Source organism: Pan paniscus, chromosome 1 (genome assembly GCF_029289425.2).
Source record: "Pan paniscus chromosome 1, NHGRI_mPanPan1-v2.0_pri, whole genome shotgun sequence".
Classification (NCBI taxonomy): Eukaryota; Metazoa; Chordata; class Mammalia; order Primates; family Hominidae; genus Pan; species Pan paniscus.
Window position 1 is genome coordinate 126,964,107 of NC_073249.2, and position 22,667 is coordinate 126,986,773.

At 37.7% G+C, this 22,667-nt stretch overlaps 1 protein-coding gene across 2 annotated transcripts in view; it reads right to left on the reverse strand.

Annotated features, from left to right (window-relative positions):
- MFSD14A (major facilitator superfamily domain containing 14A) overlaps positions 1 to 22,667 on the reverse strand; it is a 44,927-nt gene that overhangs the window by 19,790 nt on the left and 2,470 nt on the right. The window contains exons 1-5 of one of the 2 annotated variants that reach the window (XM_034931929.3): positions 19,990 to 20,147; positions 13,217 to 13,312; positions 4,357 to 4,419; positions 3,090 to 3,217; positions 1,147 to 1,261 (exon numbers count right to left, since the gene is read on the reverse strand). In XM_034931929.3, the coding sequence (XP_034787820.1) occupies positions 1,147 to 1,261; positions 3,090 to 3,217; positions 4,357 to 4,419; positions 13,217 to 13,312; positions 19,990 to 20,007 (420 nt within the window). In that variant the 5' untranslated portion in view covers positions 20,008 to 20,147. Of the gene's footprint in view, positions 1 to 1,146; positions 1,262 to 3,089; positions 3,218 to 4,356; positions 4,420 to 13,216; positions 13,313 to 19,989; positions 20,148 to 22,667 lie in introns of those variants that run through there. The other variant, XM_003808469.6, reaches the window with a different exon arrangement.

The following is a 22,667-nucleotide window of genomic DNA, read 5'->3' on the forward strand; positions in this document are numbered from 1 at the left end:
ATTTACTAAAATTCACTGAACTATACTCATAAAAAGGATAAATTTTATGGTATGTAAACTATAGCTTAATTAGACTATTTTTTAAATATCCTGGCTATCATCAGCCTTGTATCATTTAATGTTCCAAGTTTACAACCGAAATCATTAGTTTTTTCACTTTTTTTTTTTTTTTTTTTTAAATAGAGACAAGGTTTCACCATGTTGGCCAGGGTGGTCGTGAACTCCTGATCTCAAGTGATCCGCCTGCCTCAACCTCCCAAAGTGCTGAGATTACAGGTGTGAGCCACTGAACAGGCCAGAAATTATTAGTTCTTTTTCTAACTTTCTCTCTATAGGTGTTTCCTCCCCAAAAATCTTACGATTCTTCACTATAACGTCCTTTGAATCAGAAATCAGTCCCTTTTAAAACTAATTCAGCCCAACACAATATTCAGTCCTTATTTATCAAAAGGTATTTGTCTCACATTTACCGAAATGCATCACTGTCCTATTTCTGGCTATTCAGTAGTGATCTATTATTGTGCCTATACTAGTCATTCTATTACTAGGCTTTTTTCCTTTAATTCCTAGATTTGATAGATGACACATTATACTGCCATAATTTAGTTTACCAAAACAGTGTTCAGGAGTTGGCGACCTACCACTATGGCTCAAATCTGGCTAAGTGTTTCTTACATTTTTAAAGAGTTTATAAACATAAATACACATGCAAAAACAAAAGAATGAGACAGAGACTGTACGTGGCCCACAAAGCCACAAAAAAGGTTTGCTGATCCCTGAGCTAGATGTTAGCCTGTTGTATTTTAGATTAGACATTAAATGAGTAGTGATTTTTTTTAACTTTTGACATACTAAATAATTCTTATTTTTAGGATTCTGTTAAAAAGAACTCTACAAGGTAAAATATACTATAATTTCAATTCTGACATGTGACTTATAAATATCTCCTAAATGAAAAGAATCAAAACTTACATAGCCTCATACTGCAAAAAAATTTTAAATGTAGTCTAATGAATGATTTTATTACAAAATATATTTTACGCAAAAATCTTGTAATGCAAAGGTTTGCACTCCTTATAATAATATTTATCTTAAAAACAAGGCATTTCTCAGCAGATACAAAAGGTATAGAATAAACATACATACCAGTCCATAAGCCATACTTCTTTCATGCTCTTGGGTTATATCTGCTACGTATGCAAATACCACAGAAAAAGTCACTGCAAAAACCCCAGAAACAGAGATAACAGCAAAGTACCACCTAGGAATGAAAGATAACAAGAAATGGTTAGAGCAATTACCATTGTTTTAATCTTCTTTCATTTTTATAAGTTAATTAAGCGTAACAGCAGCTCATTTCAGTCAACAGCTTACTAGGATAGTTCATGGATTAACTATTCCATAAATATAAGCCACAGATATTATGAAAACATAGGGCTAGAAGGAGCCCCTCAATAGCAGCTCAGCTACTATACAGGAATACTTAAAATTAGATCATGTATTCAGGCAAATCTTTTGACCAACTGTTGAACTGTTAAGTGATTTTGCTTTTTCTGCCAAAAACAGCAACAAACTAAAGTCTATTATAATCCATCCATTACTGTTTTTCACCACAACACTAGATAAAAAACAAAATCCAGTAAACAAGACTGAGGAACAAGTTTCTTCATATTTATTTTGAGCCTCTATATAGTAACTAAATGTTTTCCATAAGTTATCTTTAGCTTTTCAAATGCTGGCAAAACAAATAACTCAGTTTTACACAGAAAAAACCTATATGGCAGTATTCAGTGTTCATAAAACTGAGAATAGACAGTTACTATAAACAGTGAACAAAATATTTAAAGAGTAAACTATATTTTGCTATAAATAATTCCAAAATAGCTGGGAATAAGAAGTTTCTATTGTAATACTGATGTTTAGTTTCTGAAAATCACATATAATCATAATGAACTTTCAAAATATCATTCCACCAAGACTATCACTACTAAAATTTTTCTAACACACTGCTTAACACAGCAAATTCTTTGTTCATTCCATGTTCAATTTTTGGTAAGATTTCATGTGCATGAGTGGCCTTCATCAAAGGCTTGGTCTATCAGAGTTGTATCTCATCTATAAGAAGAAGATCCTGCCCCATATAAACCTTTGGGCCTTTGTAGATAACACCATGGAAATAAAGCCCATCTGTGATGTAGAACTAACATTAATATTCAGTGGAGTAAAAAGAACATTAGTCAGAATAAATCTATAAATCTACAACCAAATTGGGCTCTGACTTTAGGACAATTATTCCCTTTTTGTTAGCTATCCTTCCCTTGCCTCCTGAGTGGAAAAAAAAAAATACTGATTTTAATGAAGGTGGCCTTGAGTCCAGACTCTTGTAACTAGGAGCAGCATATCCCTGAAATCTGACCAAAGAAATGCAAGCAGAGGTGGGATGGGAATTCTGTAAAGTTTCCTTAAAAGAAGGTGATGTGCTCTTCTTAGCAACTCCTTCCACCTTGCTATCAGTAGTATGACTTGATGGCTGGAGCTCAAGAAGCCACTTTGTTCAGTGAGGTGAGAGATGAGGATGGAAGAACAGCAAGATAGAAAAAGTCTGCTCCACTGGAACTGCCATACCAGCTCCAGACTGCTCAACTTGCAGACCCTTTTTCACATGAAAAGAGAAATTTGATTTTTAAGCAACTCTTATTTTGGGTTTTGATATATAGCAAAACCTATTCCTAACTAATATAGATAATGACAAATTTTGTGTCTGTTTTTAACATTCTATACAAGAAAAAAAGTTAGCAATCCTATCCAGTCCCCAAAATATTGTTTTGAAATTTGGGTTCTGGAATCCAAAATTAAGTTAGCCAGAAGTCTAGATGCCTCCAACAGTGTCATCTATTTCTAAAATCTTTATGAACTATTACCTACTATATTTTTAGAGGCCTTCTTATCTGTGTGAAAGAATAAATGTATTAGAAAAATAAAATTAAAACCTCATAACCAAGATGGCACAAGTGAAAGAAATAAAGGAACATTAAGAAAACAATAGCTGAAAGTGATATTTAGTTGCTATAATCTAAATGTGCACATACCATGGGCTGATCTTCATTAAAGGAATTGGGGCACATGTGAAAAACACCGTTAGCAGCAAGAAGGATTTTCGGCCCCAAACATCAGAAAGAGCACCAATAAGCGGGGCACTAAGGAATGACAACAAACCCTAAAAAAATTAAATGAAAAAAATGAATACCACACATCTATGAGCATGAACCAAAAATAAATCATTTTACTCCTATAGAAAAATTTTCAACAACTTTGTTTCTAAAGTAAATATATCACAAACTTTTAAATAAACAATTGCTTATCTATATATAAATTTAAAATTTCCCAAGATAGTTTAGAATCATCTGTAGGGCTCCAGGTAGGTATTAAATATGAACTGCTCTAATAAATTCTCAATCACAATAAATCCACAATAGCAATTCCATATGCTAATTACCTGTTTGTGTGTGTGTGTATATGTATGTGTGTGTGTGTGTATATATATATATATAAAACATAAAACATATATATATATTTATATATATATAAAACAGGCTAATTACCTATTTCGAAAACTTGTTTGTCAAACTGAATCAAGAGTAAAGAATTTGAGCTGGGCACAGTACTTGCACCAATAATCTCAACACTTTGGGAGGTCGAGGGCAGATCACTTAGGTCAGGAGTTCAAGACCAGCCTGGCCAACATGGCAAAACCCTGTCTCTACTAAAAATACAAAAAATTAGCCGGGTGTGGTGGCACACGTCTGTGGTCCCAGCTACTTAGGAGGCTGAGGCAGAAGAATCGCTTGAACCTGGGAGGCAGAGGTTCTCAGCAGTGAGCTGAGATCATGCCACTTGCACTCCAGCCTGGGTGACAGTGCAAGACTCTGCCTCAAAAAAAAAAAAAAAAAAACACGAAAAAGAAAGAGCAAAGAATTCATATAATAACCAACTCTTTACCCTACTGATACAGTTTTATATTGATGGGGGTTTTTTAGTATAGTTTTTTCCTCTTCAATCTGTAGTCTTACAAAATCATTGAGATCTCTGGAATTAAAATGCCAACATAAAAACAGGGAATCTGTTATGATGTGGTTTATTATTATGCATGATTGGCTATATTGTAGTTAGATCATATTTAAAACTCAAGTCTAGAAAGTATTATCTCTCAAAATATACTCCATCTAATTATAAAAATTATTAATCAGTAAACAAACATATATTCGCATAGTTACATATGTATTTATGTATGTTCATCCGTGTGCGTGTATGTGTATGTATGTATATATACACATATATATGTATGACTGATCCTACCTTTACTCCTTGAATTAAGCCGTTCATCAGAAATGTATGTTTAGGAAAGGTTTCATGTAATACCTAAAGAACAAAAACCAAAATAAAAATCACATGCTATATTTCAGTCTTAATAAAATTTCTACATTTACCTTTTTGAACATCCATTCATACTACAATCTGATTTATTTTACATATTCAGATTTGCATGACATGCATATGACCATTAATAACCAAATATTTATATGGTACTTACTATGTCACAAGGCACTACATTGGGCACTTTACATATATTATCTCATTTAATCCCTCATAACAGCCCTATCAGAAAACTGATATGCAGAGGTTAAACATCTTGTCTAAGATTACAGTCAGTAAGTAAATGGCAAAGCTGAAACTGAACCTAAGAGATCAGACTTGAAAGCCTATGTTTTTACTCACTATGCTATGCTGCTTCCCCAAAATAACTGACTTATAATTCTCTTTCAGATGGATATATTATCTAGGATAGGAGATTGGGAAAATTAATAAGTAATTTTTAATTGCCACGAAGTAGATCTAGAAAGATTCTATAAAGAAAAAAAATCCCAACCTATGAAAATGTATAACAAGTTATTCTATCCTTTCCAAGGCTTGTTCTCAAATCATGTGGTATCAATTTTTTGCAGTGGGCAGCAAGGGAACCGCTGGAATGCATCAAATGAAAAGGCAATTCCAGGCAATTGGAAAAATAAACAGCAGCTACCATTTTTACAGCCTATATGTACTCTTGTTTAATCCCAACACTGTGAATTAGATAATATTATCACTTTACAGATGAGGCAACTGAGTTCCTGTTTGACTTAGAAACTAATGCTTCTATTATCCAATGCTATCGCTCAGTAATAACAACAGAGAATGGGAATGTGGGTAATAAGAAAGGTAGGGAAGGTCTTCCCTTTAAGAAGAAACATTATGCTAAATATACTTTCTGACATGTTGCAAGAAGAACCTTTAGAAGGATCAGAATTGCTCCCCTTTCTTCAGTTATTCTTCTCCTGCCAATAGCGAGAAATTTAACAAAAATGTGCTCATTGTAAGTAAAAATCAATTTAGAGGCCAGGTGTGGTGGCTCACACCTGTAATCCCAACACTTTGGGAGGAAGAGGCGGATGGATCACCTGAGGTGGGAGTTCAAGACCAGCCTGGCCAACATGTCGAAACCTCATCTCTACTAAAAATACAAAAATTAGCCAGGCGTGGCGGCAGGCGCCTGCAATCCAAGCTACTCAGGAGGCTGAGGCAGAAGAATCGCTTAAACCCGGAGGGCGGAGGTTGCAGTGAGCTGAGATCGTGCCACCGCACTCCATCCTCAGCAACAGAGTAATACCCTGTCTTAAAAAAAAAAAAAAAGAAAGAAAAAGGAAAAAAAAACCAGTCGCAGACTGTATGTAAATGAATGGGTTTGACTGTGTTCCAATAAAATTTTATTTATAAAAATAGTATGTGATCTCCAGGACACTGGACTGGGCAAAGATTTCTTGATAATACTCCACAAGCACAGGCAGCCAAAGCCAAAGTGAGAATGGACAAATGAGATCACATCAAGTTTAAAGCTGCACAGCAAAGCAAACAACAAAGTGAAGAGACAACCCACAGAATAGGAGAAAATATCTGAAAACTATCCATCTGACAAGGGATTAATAACAAAAATGTATAAGGGGCTCAAACAATTCTGTAAGAAAAGAATCTAATAATCTGATTTTTAAAAAACGGGCAAAAGATCTGAATAGACATTTCTCAAAGTGACCAATAGGTATACGAAAAAATGCTCAACCATCACTGATCATCGGAGAAATGCAAATCAAAACTACAGTGAAATATCATCTCACCCCAGTTAAAAACAGCTTTTATCCAAAAGATAGGCAAGGATGTGGAGAAAAGGGAACACTCATACACTGTTGGTGGGAATGTAAATTAGTACAATCACTAAGGAAAACAGTTGGAAGGCTCCTCAAAAAACCTAAAAATGGAGCTACCATATGATCCAGCAATCTCACTACTAGGTATATACCCCTCCAAAAAAAGGAAATCAGTATATTGAAGAGATAGCTGTACTCCTACATTTACTGCAGCACTATTCCTTTTTTTGTTTGTTTGAGACGGAGTTGGGCTCTTGTCGCCCAGGCTGGAGTGCGATGGTGCAATCTTGGCTCACTGCAACCTCCGCCTCCCGGGTTCAAGCAATTCTCCTGCCTCAGCCTCCTGAGTAGCTGGGATTACGGTGTGCACCACCATGCCTGGCTAATTTTTGTATGCAGCACTATTCTTAATAGCTAAGATTTGGAAGCAACCTAAGTGTCCATCAACAGATGAATGAAAGGATAAAGAAAATGTATTTATACACACAGAAAAAGAATGAGATCCTGTCATTTGCAACAACATGGATGGAACTGGAGGTCATTATGTTAAGTGAAATAAGCCAGGCACAAAAAGAGAAACTTCACATGTTCTCAATTATTTGTGAGAGCTAAAAATTACAACAACTGAACTCATGGAGACAGAGCAGAATGATGGTTACCAGAGGCCGGGAAGGGTTGTGGGGGAGAGGATGGTTAGTGGGCAAAAAAAAAATAGAATAAATAAGATCTAGTACTTGATAGGCACAACAGGTTGACTACAGCCATCATTTATTCTACATTTGAAAATAACTAAAATTTGGCCGGGCGTGGTGGCTCACGCCTGTAATCCCAGCACCTTGGGAGGCTGAGGCGGGCAGATCACGAGGTCAAGAGATTGAGACCATCCTGGCCAATACGGTGAAACCCCATCTCTACTAAAAATACAAAAATTAGCTGGGTGTGGTGGCAGGTGCCTGTAGTCCCAGCTACTTGGGAGGCTGAGGCAGGAGAATCGCTTGAATCCAGGAAGCAGAGATTGCAGTAAGCTGAGATCGCGCCACTGCACTCCAGCCTGGTGACAGAGCAAGACTCTGTCTCAAAAAAACAAAAAACAAAACAAAACAAAACCTAAAATTGGATTGTTTATAACACAAAGAAAGGATAAATGCTTGAAATGATGGATACCCCATTTACCCTGACGTAATTATTACATACTGTATGCCTGTATCAAAATATTTCATGTACCCCATAAATATATACACCTATGTACCCACAAAAATAAAAAATAAAATATTATTTAAAAATAAAAAAGGAAAAATGGCATGCCCTCTCTAATTGAAAAGAATTACTGGGAGGTCTTTGAGAAACTCCTAGAAGTTCTTTTTAGAGTTCTACTGCATGCATTAACTAAGTAGCTAAGTGATAATTAGGAAAAAGTTCAATTCAACATACTTGTGAAAAGGAATATAAACACACACACACACACAAAGAGAAAGTTGCCAGAAGCAACTACAAAAAAAAAAAAAATTGCAAAAAAGATCTAGTCCTCTAGCCATATTTTCCCAGTCCTTGTGCTAAAGGATAAGATTTAAACTCCTTAAACTAGTATCTCAAAACTTTTTACGGGACTCAAATGTATTATGCTTTTCTTTCAATAATCACATAGGGCCTACTGCAAGCCAAATCTTTCTAGGTATGAAGAACAGGTTTGGTGTTAGAAAGAATGAAAAACATTATGAACGTCTATAAGAAGTTTTATACTATGCTAGATCTTATCACTAATGATTCACTTTGCCAAGCTGTATTCCATTCCAATCAATCTGTTCTCTTCACTGTTTCTGAAATATTCTATGCTTTCCAATATTCGTATTTTATACACGGCATCCTTTCAATTTTGAATGTTTCTTCCCTTTCTTTATCTGGCCAACCCCCAACCCTTCCAAACTGTTCCTCTGCTACCTAACTTTTTTCTCCAAAGCAATTTCTCCTTTGGGGCCATACAATTTCTAACAAAATTTTAACAGACAAATATAACAAGTAATTCGAATGTTGTAAAGATTTTTGATGTCAGGATCCTTTAGCACTGGTCTTTAGAGGTGAACAGAGAAAATGTAACATTTTTCCAAAAAATTTTATGGATCTTAACTTTTTTTTAACTTTAAAAATGTTGAAAGTAAATAATCCTTAAAATGTTAAACGCTTTGGGGCTGTTTCTGTAGCCAAGGACACGAAACCATCTCGGTAGAAGAGATGCTAGTGGATTTTGAGTGTTCCGTAACATGGACTGTGTACCTAGGAGCTTGAACCATCAAACACTGGCCTATTATTTCCAGAGCCATAGGTCTGTCAAAAGGGTAAAACCGGCCAGGAACAGTGGCTCACGCCTGTAATCCCAGCACTTTGGGAGGCCAAGGCGGGAGGATCATTTGAGGTCAGGAGTTTGAGATCACCCTGGCCAACATGGTGAAACCCCATCTCTACTAAAAATATAAAAAATTGGCCAGGGGCGGTGGCTGACGCCTGTAATCCCAGCACTTTGGGAGGCTTAGGTGGGTGGATCACAAGGTAAGGAGTTCAAGACCAGCCTGACCAAGATGGTAAAACCCCGCCTCTACTAGAAATAAAAAAATTAGCCAGGCATGGTGGCAGGTGCCTGTAATCCCACATACTTGGGAGGCTGAGGCAGAGAACTGCTTGAACCTGGGAGGCGAAGGTTGCAGTGAGCCGAGATAGTGCCACTGCATTCCAGCCTAGACGACAGAGTGAAACTCTGTCTCAAAAAAAATAATAAAAAAAAAATTAGCTGGCCGTGGTGACATGCACCTGTAATTCCAGCTACTGGGGAGGCTGAGGCAGGAGAATCTCTTGAACCTTGGCGGTGGAGGTTGCAGTGAGCCGAGATCACGCCACTGCACTCCAACCTGGATGCCAGATTAAGACTCCGTCTCAATGAAAAAAAAAAAAAGGAAAGAAAAAAAAAAACAGTAAATCCACTCCTTGGCATTACAGATCCTTATACCTACTGTTATTCTCATCACTTAGCTAATATGTTACATAATCAAGCAATAATCACTGATTCTGATTGAACTATCTACTATGACCAACCATATATTCATAACCTCTCAAAAGTGTTAGACTTCAATCTTTAAAAATATTTGTCAGTACAAAATCCTTCTTTTTAGCTAAATCCCCTTGTTGGTAGAGGCTCACCATCTTCCCCTGGGCAGATCTTCCACAAAACACAGCTTTTGTTTTTTGACTGTTCTATGAGGGCTTAAAAGTGAAAGATAATTGCAACACACAGTTTTTTTGGTCTTAAAATGTCACATTAGTTTTAAAAATTAAGAAATTAAGGCTATCATAAATCCCAAACCAGACATTCAAAATTAATATGTCTAAAACTGGTTATCTGATTAAAAAAATACTTCAAAGAATATCTTTGAAATCTGAAATGCTGAAACAAACTATGATGTAATTGTTGAGGGAGGGACAGGGAAATGAAAGATACTGACTTAAAATATAAATTAAATTATGTCTTCATCCTCATTTTCCTTTTCAAATGAATGTTAAAAACTTTGACTCTTGTGGCATGCACCATTTATAATCAGTTTCAAAACACATAAAACAGAAATGAAATGTTTAAAGATTAACAGACTTTTAAGAGGAGAGCCTTCTTTTACCCAGAAACCCACCTCTTTACACACCTCTCACACACAATGCTGGGGAGGAGTGGGAGGAGTACTGGGGCCCAAAACAAAGACTGCCAACAAAGCCAACAACAAAAAAACAAAATTTGTAAGCAAAAAGCCTTGAAATGAGTAAAACCTTTCTAAAAAGCCCATATTGAATTAATATATTGTTCTTAATTAGTGACATATACTGAATATATAACAGGGTCACTTCTAAAAAGTAGATATGCCAGGCTGGGCATGGTGGCTTATGCCTATAATCCCAACACTTTGGGAGGCCGAGGCAGGCGGATCACCTGAGGTCAGGAGTTCAAGACCAGCCTGGCCAATGTGGTGAAACCCCGTCTCTATTAAAAATACAAAAATTAGCCTGGTATGTTGGCACGTGCCTATAGTCCCAGCTACTCGGGAGGCTGAGGCAGGAGAATTGCTTGAACCTGGGAGGTGGAGGTTGCAGTGAGCCAAGGTTGCACCACTGCACTCCAGCCTGGGCAACAGAGTGAGACTCCATCTCAAAATACATAAACAAACAAAATAAAAAAAAAAAGAAAAAGAAAACAAAAATTAAAGATAATAAGAATATATTGGCCAGGCACAGTGGCTCACACCTGTAATCCCAGCACTTTGGGAGGCCAAGGCGGGCGGATCACGAGGTTAAGAGATTGAGACCATTCTGGTCAACATGGTGAAACCCCATCTCTACTAAAAGTACAAAAATTAGCTGGGCATGGTGGCATGTGCCTGTAGTCCCAGCTACTTGGGAGGCTGAGGCAGGAAAATCACTTGAACCTGGGAGGTGGGGGATGCAGTGAGCCAAGATCGTGCCTCTGCACTCCAGCCTGGCGACAGACAGAGCGAGACTCCGTCTCAAAAAAAAAAAAAAAGGAATATATTAAGCACATTAGTCTATGAAAAATGAATAAACAAGCCTTTCTAATTAAGGGGACTCCTTCCTTGTTCTTAAAAAAGATAGCCTCCCTTTGTCCAACTAGGAAAAAAATGTACCAAAATAACACGAAAGATGACATACCTAAAAAAATTTAAACAAGAAGCAAATTTTAAAAATAGCTATACACACTTGAAATACTGATAACAAATTATGGAAACATCACAAAATGCTTTTTTTCACAGCTTGCTAACAGCTCATCCACATTTTGATCACCCTACTTAGCTAGTGGTTGGGCTGCCTGATAACCTCAACTATCTAAAACATGGGTACAAACAAGTTACTACCTGCATTCCCCAAAAGACTGAGCACTGAAGGAGTCAAGGAAGCCTGGGTGCAAATACCAACACTGCAGCTTACTGTCAATCAAATTGCTTAACTTTTCTAAGCTCCGGTTTCCTCATCTGTATTATGAGGCTAATATCTCACTGATAAGGTGGTTGTAAGGATGAAAAATGATAATGTATTCAAAGTGGAATACATTAGAACTGTGCTTAACATAGTCCACTTTGAATACATTAAAGGACTGTGCCTAGATCCATCATAATATAAATACACGTGGGCTGTTTACTATTACAAAGCTCAAGTACTTTAAATGGTAGGAGTGATGGTCTACCAGACAGATTTGTATGTTAAACTGACAGATTATAAAAAGCACGTTGGCGCATTAGGAAAGCTAATGTAAAGTCATGAGCCCAAAAAGTTATTACAGCACTTCAGTAACCCTTGACAAAAACAGGTTATTACAATTCAATGAAGTTATGAATGTCATAATCAACTTGCATCATCTGAGGAAGTTCCCAATCGTTGTACTTGGATTATGAAGCCAGGAAATGTGTAAATTAATTTTTTAAAGATTTCTATCTGAAATCAGTAAACTAAAAAAAAAAAAAAACCCTCTGATTTTTTTTTATAGCAATACTCATGAACATGCTCTATATATTCAAAATGACTTTTTATTTTTGAGACAGAGTCTCACCCTGTATCCAGGCTGGAGGGCAGTGGTGCAATCTCGGCTCACTGCAACCTCCACTTCCCAGGTTCAAGAGATTCTCCTGCCTCAGCCTCCCAAGTAGCTGGGATTACAGGTGCGTACCACCACGCACAGCTAATTTTTGTATTTTTAGTAGAGACGGGGTTTCACCATGTTGGTCGGGATGGTCTCAATCTCTTGACCTCGTGATCCACCCACCTTGGCCTCCCAAAGTACTGGGATTACAGGTGTGAGCCACCGCGCCCGGCTGTTTTTTTCTGTTTGTTTTTTGTTTTTTGTTTTTTTTTTGAGACAAGGTTTCACTCCCGTCGCCCAGGCTGGAGTGTGGTGGCACGATATCGGGTCACTACAACCTCTGCCTCCTGGGCTCAAGTGATTCTCCTGCCTTAGCCTCCCGAGTAGCTGGGACTACAAACATATGCCACCATGCACAACTAATTTTTGCATTTTTTGTAGAGACAAGGTTTTACCATGTTGCCCAGGCTGGTCTCAACTCCAGAGCTCAAGCGATCTGCCCACCCAGCCTCCCAAAATGCTGGGATTACAGGCATAAGCAACTGCTAAACATCAATATTTTATGTATAGATAGTAACAATTACGCAGCTGTCAATAAATATATCAAGAAATATGTACTGTAAATGTTCTTAGGCTAGTTCAATCTACTTACATAATTTTTCTATTAAATAACTTTTTTATAAAAACCTTCATGAAAACATAGTATATTACTTTAAAACTCTATTCCTCTAGGATTTGGTAAACTGTACATTTATCCTAATTACTCCTTTCAAGATGGTATAGATATTTACCATAGATAGTCCTTCCCTCCTTCCATTCCCCTTATCTACACCAATGTAAGAAAACTGGCTATCTTCTGAGTTGTTTGGTCGGGCAGGGAGGTCTTTTCTAAAGTTTCAAACCTGGGAGAATTTGGGTAAAATCAGCTTAGATCTATTTAAGAATAGCCCTTCTAGGTACTTAGCCCAAATGAACAGAAACCTGTTTTTGGAAAATACAGCTGCATAAATGAACCTCAAAGTAATTATGCCGAATCATGCAGGTCACAGACATCATCTTTTCTAAACCTGTCGGTTTAAGAATCTCTTCCATTTTACTCAGAGTAGTGACAGAGCCTCTGCTTGAACATGCCCAGTGACAAGTCCAAATTCAAACACCTCCACGCCACCCCCCTCCCAAAAAAAGGTAAGGGAGAGTTAACAGTTGGAAAAGACAACCAGTAAAATACTGGTGAATACTGAACAATACTGGTGGGAGAATTAACCGTGCAAAGGGAAGAAAAGGCCCACATTTTCCTCCAAAACTGAAGAAGAAGAGATTTTGGAGTCAGTGTTAAATAATTTAAAAGATTACTTACCACCAAGGTGGGTGCTGTCAATAGTCCCCAAGCAAAAAACTCCAAAAAGATGACGATAACTGCATGATAGACACTAGGAGAACCTATTCCTTGAGGCTATAAAAAACAAGATTTTTTAAAAAGTTAAAAAAAGTTAACGGTACATTCTATAATTATTAACAATAACAACGATGTAATAGTCAACAAATATTAAGATCATATATGTACTGGGCACTGTGTCAAACATCTGTACTCACTGCCTCTGTCTTCAAAGTCAGAGGGACAGACAAGGCAACAACGAAATTCATTAGCATAAGCACAGTATGCAGTTGGAACATACAGAGTCCAAGGGAGCTTGGGAGGTGGGAAATATCAGACTTCCAGGAGGAAGGCTGAAAGGACACAACAGAGTTAGACAGGCGGAGGTATAGGGTGGAAAAGATGGCTCAGCCTGTACAAAGCTTCCAAGGCTTGCGGCATTATGGGTCTCATATATCGAGTTCAGTACAACCAGTGCATGGGCTGCACGTTGGGTGTATTGAAAGACGAGCTACAGGTACTCAAAGACCAGCTTCCATGCTAAGGAGTCTATATTTAATTCTGAAGGCCATGGGGAGCCACTAAAAGATATTAAGACTGACACAATCAGATGAAAGTTTTAAGATTATTCTGGCAAAGATGTAACCAAAAAAAAAAAAACCATAAATGAAGCAAGTGGCAAAAATATAAACACGATATCAACATGGCTCAAAAGCAGAACAATCCCCAGGGAAAGTATGTAACAGATTTGGAATTTGATATACATGAGAAAGAAAATACAAAATTAAGTTTATACCGCTGCCAGAGACGTCTTAAGACTCACTTCAGTATTATCACTCTGGTGATTTCCTAAAGGATAAAATGGAGAAGCAAAGCGCATCTAAAAGGAAGCTATCTGAATCAGCTCAAACAAGAAATGAGGGCATAAAACAGTGGCACAGTATGAATGTTGGAGGGGAGGGAACGGATTAAGGATTCAGGATTTGAAATTGGGAGGAGCTTGATAAATAGCGGAAGGGAGAATCAAGAACAACTTCCAAGTGTTTAGCTTGGTTGTCTAGCAGTTAAAGCTGGTGGCTTCCCAGCACTTCCCCCCACGAGGCTCAGATTTACTTCAGGTCCTATTTACAAAACTGCCCTCTTTACTTGAAACATTTGTATTGTCTTTGAGCACTGATTAAAACAATTAGCAGCAAATGTGATATCTGAAACCACCAGAGTAGATGAGATTATCAGGAGTGTCAAATGTGAAAACTGCAGTGGGCTGAGACAGAACCCCAAGAAGCGCCAACATTTTAAGTAGGAGGCACAGGAAAATAGTGAAGGTTTTTCTTCTTTGATAAAGAAAAGAGGAAGATAAAAGGAACAGTAAGAAAATATCAGGAGAGTGAAGAGAATACAGTGTCACATATGACAATGGAGCAGTTTCAGGAAGGAGGAGATGATGACTAGTATCAAATGGAACAAGCATAGTAATATAAGGTCAAAAAATGACCACAGGAGGCCAGGCATGGTGGCTCATGCCTGTAATCTCAGCACTTTGGGAGGCCAAGGTGGGCAGATCACTTGAGGTCAAGAGTTCGAGACCAGCCTTGCCAACATGGCAAAACCCTGTCTCTACTAAAAATACAAAAATTAGCTGGGCATGGTGGCATGTGCCTGTAATCCCAGCTACTCAGAAAGGCTGAGGCAGGAGAATCGCTTGAACCTGGGAGGCAGAGGTTGCAGTGAGTTGAGATCCCACCACTGCACCCCAGCCTGGGCGACAGAGACTCTGAAAAAAAAAAAAAAATTGGCCACAAATTTGATAAGCTTTAAACCTGTTTTGTCCACCATGTTCACCACCACATATACCCAGCCCCTAGCAGAAAGCTTGGCACAACTTCTCAGGGCTTAAAGCATGCTAATTTTTTAAAAATCAAAGTAGGATATAACATTGTATAGGTAGGGTAATTTCAACTCTGAAAAACAATAAATACTGACCTCAATGTAAATAAAATTTATATTAGGTAATGATTTTAAGTGATATCACATTGTTTACTATGCTATTCTGAATTTTCCATATCTTTTCTAATAAGCATGCTTGCACTTTAGGAGGAAAATGCTTTGTTTATTTAAGAGAAAAATTACCTAAAACTAGCATGGAGAAAAACAAAATAAACTATGGGACAATATCTCTGATGAACGTTGATGCAAAAATCCTCAACAAAATACTAGCAAACCTCCTTCAGGAAGGAGGTTTTAAAAAAGATCATTCATCGGCCGGGCGCAGTGGCTCTCACCTGTAATTCCAGCACTTTGGGAGGCCAAAGCGGGTGGATCACCTGAGGTCAGGAGTTCGAGACCAGCCTGACCAACATGAAGAAACCCCGTCTCCACTAAAAACACAAAATTAGCCAGGCGTGGTGGCGCATGCCTGTAATCCCAGCTACTCAGGAAGCTGAGGCAGTAGAATCGCTTGAACGCGGGAGGCGGAAGTTGCGGTGAGCCAAGATTGCGCCATTGCATTCCAGCCTGGGCAACAAGAGCAAAACTCCGTCTCAAAAAAATTAAAAACAAAAAAATCATTCATCATGTTCAAGTGGGATTCATCCAGGTATGCAAGGATAGTCCAACATACATAAATCTATCAAGGTGATATATCATTTCAAAAGAATGAAGGAAAATAAAATGATCATTTCAATTAATGATGAAAAAGCATTTACTAAAATTCAACACTGCTTCATAAAAACTCTCAAAAATGGTATAGAAGGAACATACCTCAATATGATAAAAGCCATATATGACAGACACAGAGCTATCATGCTGAACAGGGAAAACCTGAAAGCCTTTCCTCAAAGATCTGGAACAAGACAAAGATGCCCACTTTCGCCACTCTTATTCAACAAAGTACTGGAAAGTACCAACTAGAGCAATTAAGCATGAGTAAGAAATAAAAGGCATGCAAATTAGAAAACAGGAAGTCAAAATTGTCCCTCTTTACAGATGACATGACCTTATATAGAGAGAACCCTAAATACTCCACCAAAACACTATCAGAATGGAAGCAAATTCATTGAAGTTGCAGGATACAAAAATCAGTACCATTTCTATATGCCAACAGCAAATATCTGAAAAAGAAACCAAGAAAATAATCCCACTTACAATAGCTACAGATGAAATACCTAAGAATAAACTTAAAGAAGTGAAAGATGTCTATAGACTATAAAACATTGATGACACGAATTGAAGAGGACACACACACAAATGGGAAGATATTTCATGTTCATAAATTGGAAGAATCAATACTGTTAAAATTTTAATACTACCAAAAGCAATCTACAGATTCAATGCAGTTACTATCAAACTACAAATGACATTCCTCACAGAATTTTTTCTTTTAAATCCTAAAACTTATATGGAACCACAAGAGCCAGAACAGCCAAAGCAATCCTGAGCAAAAAGAACAAGGCTGGAGGCTGGGCACAGTGACTCACGCCTGTAATCCCAGCACTTTGGGAGGCCAAGGCGGGCGGATCACCTGAGGTCAGGAGTTCAAGACCAGCCTGGCCATCAAAGTGAAACCCCGTCTCTACTAAAAATACAAAAATTAGCCAGGCGTGGTGGTGGGACCTGCAATCCCAGTTCCTCAGGAAACTGAGGCAGGAGAATCACTTGAACCAGGGAGGCAGAGGTTGCAGTGAGCCAAGATTGCGCCACTGCACTCCAGCCTAGGTGACAGAGCTAGACTCTGTCTCAAAAAAAACAAACAAACAAAAAAAAAAACGAGGCTTGGAGGCATCACATTACTTCACTTCAAATTATACTACAAAGTGATAGTAACCAAAACAGCATAATACTGGTATAAAAACAGATACATAGGCAATAGAGCACAATAGAGAACCCAGAAATAAATCCATGCATTTACAGTCAACTCATTTTTGACAACGGCACCGAAGTATACATTGGGAAAAGGATAGTCTCTTAAATGGTGCTAGGAAAAGTGGATATCCATATACAGAAGAATAAAATTATACCCCTACCTCTTGCCATGTACAACAATCAAATCAAAATGGATTAAAGACTTAAATCTAAAACCTGAAACCACAAATGACTAGAAGAAAACATTGGGAATACACTCTAGGACATTAGTCTGAACAGATTTATTTATTTATTTATTTATTTTGAGACAGAGTCTCCCCCTGTCACCCAGGCTGGAGTACACTACTGTACTATGTATGTTGCCTGGGCGACAGAGCGAGACTCTGTCTCAAAAAATAAAAAATAAAAAATAAAATAAAATAAAATAAAAGTGGAATTGGCATGTTCCTAACACAAAGAAATGATAAAAGTTTGAGGTAATGGATACCCCAGTATCCCTGATTTATTATACACTGTATACCTGTATCAACATATGCTTGTATCAAAATATCAGATGTACCTGATAAATATCTGTATCTACTTTGTACCCATAGTAATTAAAAAATTTAGAAGTCCTAACCAGAGTAATCAGACAAGAGAAAGGAATAACGAGCATGCAAATTGGAAAAGAGGAAATCAAACTGCCACTGTTTGCCAATGATATGACTGTATACCTAGAAAACCCTAATGACGCATCCAAAAAGCTCCGAGATCTGATAAACGATTCAGTAAAATCTCAGGATACAAAATCAATGACACAAATCAGTAGCACTGCTATATTCCAACAACGACCAAGCTGAGAATCAAATCAAGAACTCAATCCCTTTTACAATAGCTGCAAAAAAAACAAAACACCTAGGAATACACTTAACCAAGGAAGTGAAAGATCTTTACAAGGAAAAGTACAAAACACTGTTAAAAGAAATCATAAATGACACAAAGGGAAACACATCCCATGCTCATGGAAAGGAAGAATCAACATTGTGAAAATGACTATACTGACCAAAACAATCTATAGATTCAATGCAATTCCCATCAAAATACCAGCATCATACTTCACAGAACAAGAAAAAACAATCCTAAAATTCATATGGAACCAAAAAAGAGCCCACATAGCCAAAGCAAGACTAAGCAAAAAACAAATCTGGAGGCATCACATTACCCGACTTTAAATTATACAAAAGGCTACAGTTACCAAAACCGCATGGTACTGGTATAAAAACAGGCATGAAGACCAATGGAACACAACAGATAACCCAGAAACAAAGCAAAATACTTAGAGCCGCCTAGGCATGCCTTTAATCCCAGCATCTTGGGAGGCCAAGGCGGGTGGATCACCTAAGGTCAGTAGTTTGAGTCCAGCCTGGCCAACATAGAGAAAACTCGTCTCTACTACAAATACAAAAAAGTTAGCCAGGCATGGTGGTGTGTGCCTGTAATCCCAGCTACTTGGGAGGCTGAGGCAGGAGAATGGCTTGAACCTGAGATGCAGAGGTTGCAGGGAGCCAAGATCATGCCATTGCACTCCAGCCTGGGAAACAAGAGCAAAATTCCATCTCAAAAAAAAAAAAAAAATCAGCAGAGTAAACAGACAACCCATACAGTTGGAGAAAATATTTATGAACTGTGCATCTGACAAAGGACTAGTACCCAGAATCTACAAGGAACTCAAATCAGCAAGAAAAAAAACAAACAATCCCATCAAAAGTAGGCAAGACATGAATAGACATTTTTCAAAAGACATACAATAAGCCAACAAACATATGAAAAGATGCTCAACATCACCAATTATCAGGGAAATGCAAATTAAAACCACAATGAGATATCATTTACTCCTGCAAGAATGGCCATAATTTAAAAATCAAAAAATAATAGATGGTGTGGATGTGGTGACAAATGAACACTTTCACACTGCTGTTGGGAATGTAAACTAGTACAACCACTATGGAAAACAGTATGGCGATTCCTTAAAGAACTAAAAATAGAACTACTGTTTGATCCAGCAATCCCACTACTGGGTACCCACCCAAAGTAAAAGAAGTTATTATATGAAAAAGACACATGTACATGCATGTTTATAGCAGCACAATTCACAACTGCAAAGATATGGAACCAACCCAAGTGCCCAATGACCAACAAGTGGATAAAGAAAATGTGCTGTATATATACCATTGAATACTTAGCCATAAAAAGGAATGAAATAATGTCTTTTGCAGAAACTTGGATGGAATTGGAGGCCATTATTTTAAGTGAGTAATTCAGGAATGGAAAACCAAATGTCGTATGTTCTCACTTACAAGTGAGAGTTCAGCTATGAGGACGCAAAGGCGTAAGACTAATAGAATGGACTTTGAGGATGGGGGGGAAGCTTGAGAGGGATAAAAGACTATATATTGGGTTCAGTATACATTGGTCAGGTGACAGGTGCACTAAAATCTCAGAAATCATCACTAAAAAACATCTATGTAACCAAAAACCCACCTGTACCCCAAAACTATTGAAATATTTTAAAAAATAATAAATTTTTAAAATAAAGTAAAACTTGAATGGAAAATGACAGGTATGCTGCATATACTTGTCCCTCCTGAACCATTCTATTAAGTTTCCCACGACTGGAAGGAAAAAATGTATTATTTATTTTTTAAAAAACAGGGCAGTGGGAGGGATATTTCTTTGTTATAAAGTACTGGAAATTTTGAGAGCTATATTATACCCATATTCATCTCTTCTTGATGTACCCTGGCTGAAACTGTCAACTGTTACTTTCACACTTCCAATTTAAAATAATGCTAAAAGACAATCAGAGTTCCTTATAATTGAAACTTTTAAATCATACAGACTTGTCAGAATGTTACCTGAAGAAAGCTATTCATTTTTTTACTTAAACTTTAAACTTTCAGTAGCTGCAAAGGAGTTACATTTCAACTGTAGGAGAATTTCTGCAGACGGTCTGATTATGTTGGTATGCAAGTCTTCTAACTATATGAGGATGAACTGGATGCATATAGCCATCTGAAAAAAAAACTGCATATTAATTTATCCCCAAACACACCAATCTAAACCAAACACTGAACCATGGAGGTAAGGAGCTAATAAATTAATGATGCTGCCAGCCACACACCTGCCAAAGACAATATAAACACCCTGATGTTTCTAGGCTTTTTGAAAAGCACCACGGGGCCAGGCGCAGTGGCTCACACCTGTAATCCCACTTTGGAAGACTGAGGCAGGTGGATCACCCGAGGTCAAGAGTTCGAGACCAGCCTGGCCAACATGGTAAAATCCGGTCTCTACTAAAAAAATACAAAAATTAGCTGGGCATGATGGCACATGCCTGTAATCCCAGCTATTCAGGAGGCTAAGGTAGGAGAATTCCTTGAACCAGGGAGGCAGAGGTTGCTGTGAGCCAAGATCATGCCATTGCACCCCAGCCTGAGCAACAAGAGCAAAACTCTGTCTCAAAAGAAAAAAAAAAAGAAAGAAAGAAAAAGAAAAGCACCACAGGCCCTTCTCATTGCTTGCATGCTAGCAACCAAAGGTTATTTAACAGCTCTCTGGGTCTACAAAGGCCCTACATCCCAGAGAGCTTTCCTGCCACTACTTCAGCCATCCTTGCAGGTGAAGAGTGCAAAGGGTCAGAGCTTGGGTCCCGCTTTTGAAACGGTTGCTGACTCCTATTTAATTAAAATCAGGGATGCCAAGAAAAAAAAAATCTGGTGCTCTGCTTATCCAGGGATATGCATTTCATTTTCAAATGATATATCAATTTTACTTTTTTCAGGTACTTCCGACCATGCAATTCAGATATGCCTTACTTTCTATCAAATCTTTAGTCATTTTACCACAAACTTCTGAAAGAACTATACATTTTCCACTGTCAGAGATGTAGTTCCACAATTGTATGGCCAAAACAATAAAGATCATATTTTAAGATGAGCATTTTAAAAGATAAGGAAAATTCAATTTGAATACTGTAAATAACTCTTTAGCTCTCAGCCTCTAACAGGAATGCTTAAAAACAAGTGGTAATGCTTTAATAAAACAAAACAGAATTCTAGTATTTGAAAATGTCAGAAGGTATTTTTATTTCAGCTGTCTTAAATACCTACACTGAATGTTACATACATGAAAACCTGTAACTAAAAACTTCTTTTTTTTTTTTTTTGAGACAGTTTCACTCCATCACCCAGGCTGGAATGCAGTGGCGTGATCTAGGCTCACTGCAATCTCGGCCTCCCAGGTTCAAGTGATTCTCGTGCCTCGGCCTCCCCGGTAGCTGGGATTACAGGTACATACCACCACACCTAGCTCATTTTTGTAATTTTGGTAAAGATGGGGTTTCACCATGTTGGCCAGGCTAGTCTCAGACTCCTGGCCTCAAGTGATCTGCCCACACTGGCCTCCCAAAGTGCTGGGATTACAGGCGTGAGCCACTGCCCCTGGCCTAAAAACTATTTCTATATATGGATGCTTTAAAAGTAAATTCACTAATATGGTTACTTTCATCAGTGAAGTAGTATACAGTATATGATTAAATATTTACTGAATATAATCTGTGGAACTTATTCTTTAGTTACTTATGCTGTTTTCAAACAGAACAATTGCTCTTAAACTTTTGGGAAGTATGGACCTTTTGGGACTCTTCCAAGAAACATGTATAGCCAAAAGAAAATTTTGCAAACAACTTCAGGGTGAACAGACCCAGATTAAAAACGCCTAATATAGAATCACACACCTTAATGTAATTTATCTTAATTGTGTCTACTCACATAGGTAGCCTACTTGTTAGCTTTATCCTGGCCTGTTTTTCATTCAGCTGAATGAAATACAATTCAATGAAATACAATTTCAATAAAAAAATCAGTAACTTACGATTAATCTGGCTCATTTAGAAGGATTTATTTCTTCAGCCGTTGAAAACTACAAATCTGCTCTAATCTGCTCTAATTTTCAGACAAATCATTAACAACTCTTACTAGTTTTGTTTATAAATATTTAAACTGGCCAAATAGGCTTACATATATGTCATTAGCAGGACAACGGGAAAGAATTTTATTAACATTGTTGAAAAGAAGAAATCAGAAGGGGGATCAAATCAGTACCATTGACCAGGTATGTGAAATACTGTTCATGACTGTCATGTACGGACCATAGAGCCTCAGACGTCTCACTGAATGAATCTACCCATTGGCGGAACTTTATAAAAACTCTGAAACTCTGAGGTCAATAGCAATAGCACTGAAATATTCTATGATACGATGAATTAAAAAACACACAACAACAGAGTATCAAATGGCAATTTTTTCCCCTTTCTTAAAAAATGTTCAGTCTGGGCACGGTGGCTCACACCTGTAATCCCTGCACTTTGGGAGGCCAAGGTGGGTGAATCATGAGGTCAGGAGTTCAAGACCAGCCTGGCCAATATGGTGAAACTTTGTCTCTACTGAAAATATAAAAAATTAGCCAGGCATGGTGGCACGTGCCTGTAGTCCCAGCTACTCGGGAGGCTGAGGCAGGAGAATCACTTGAACCC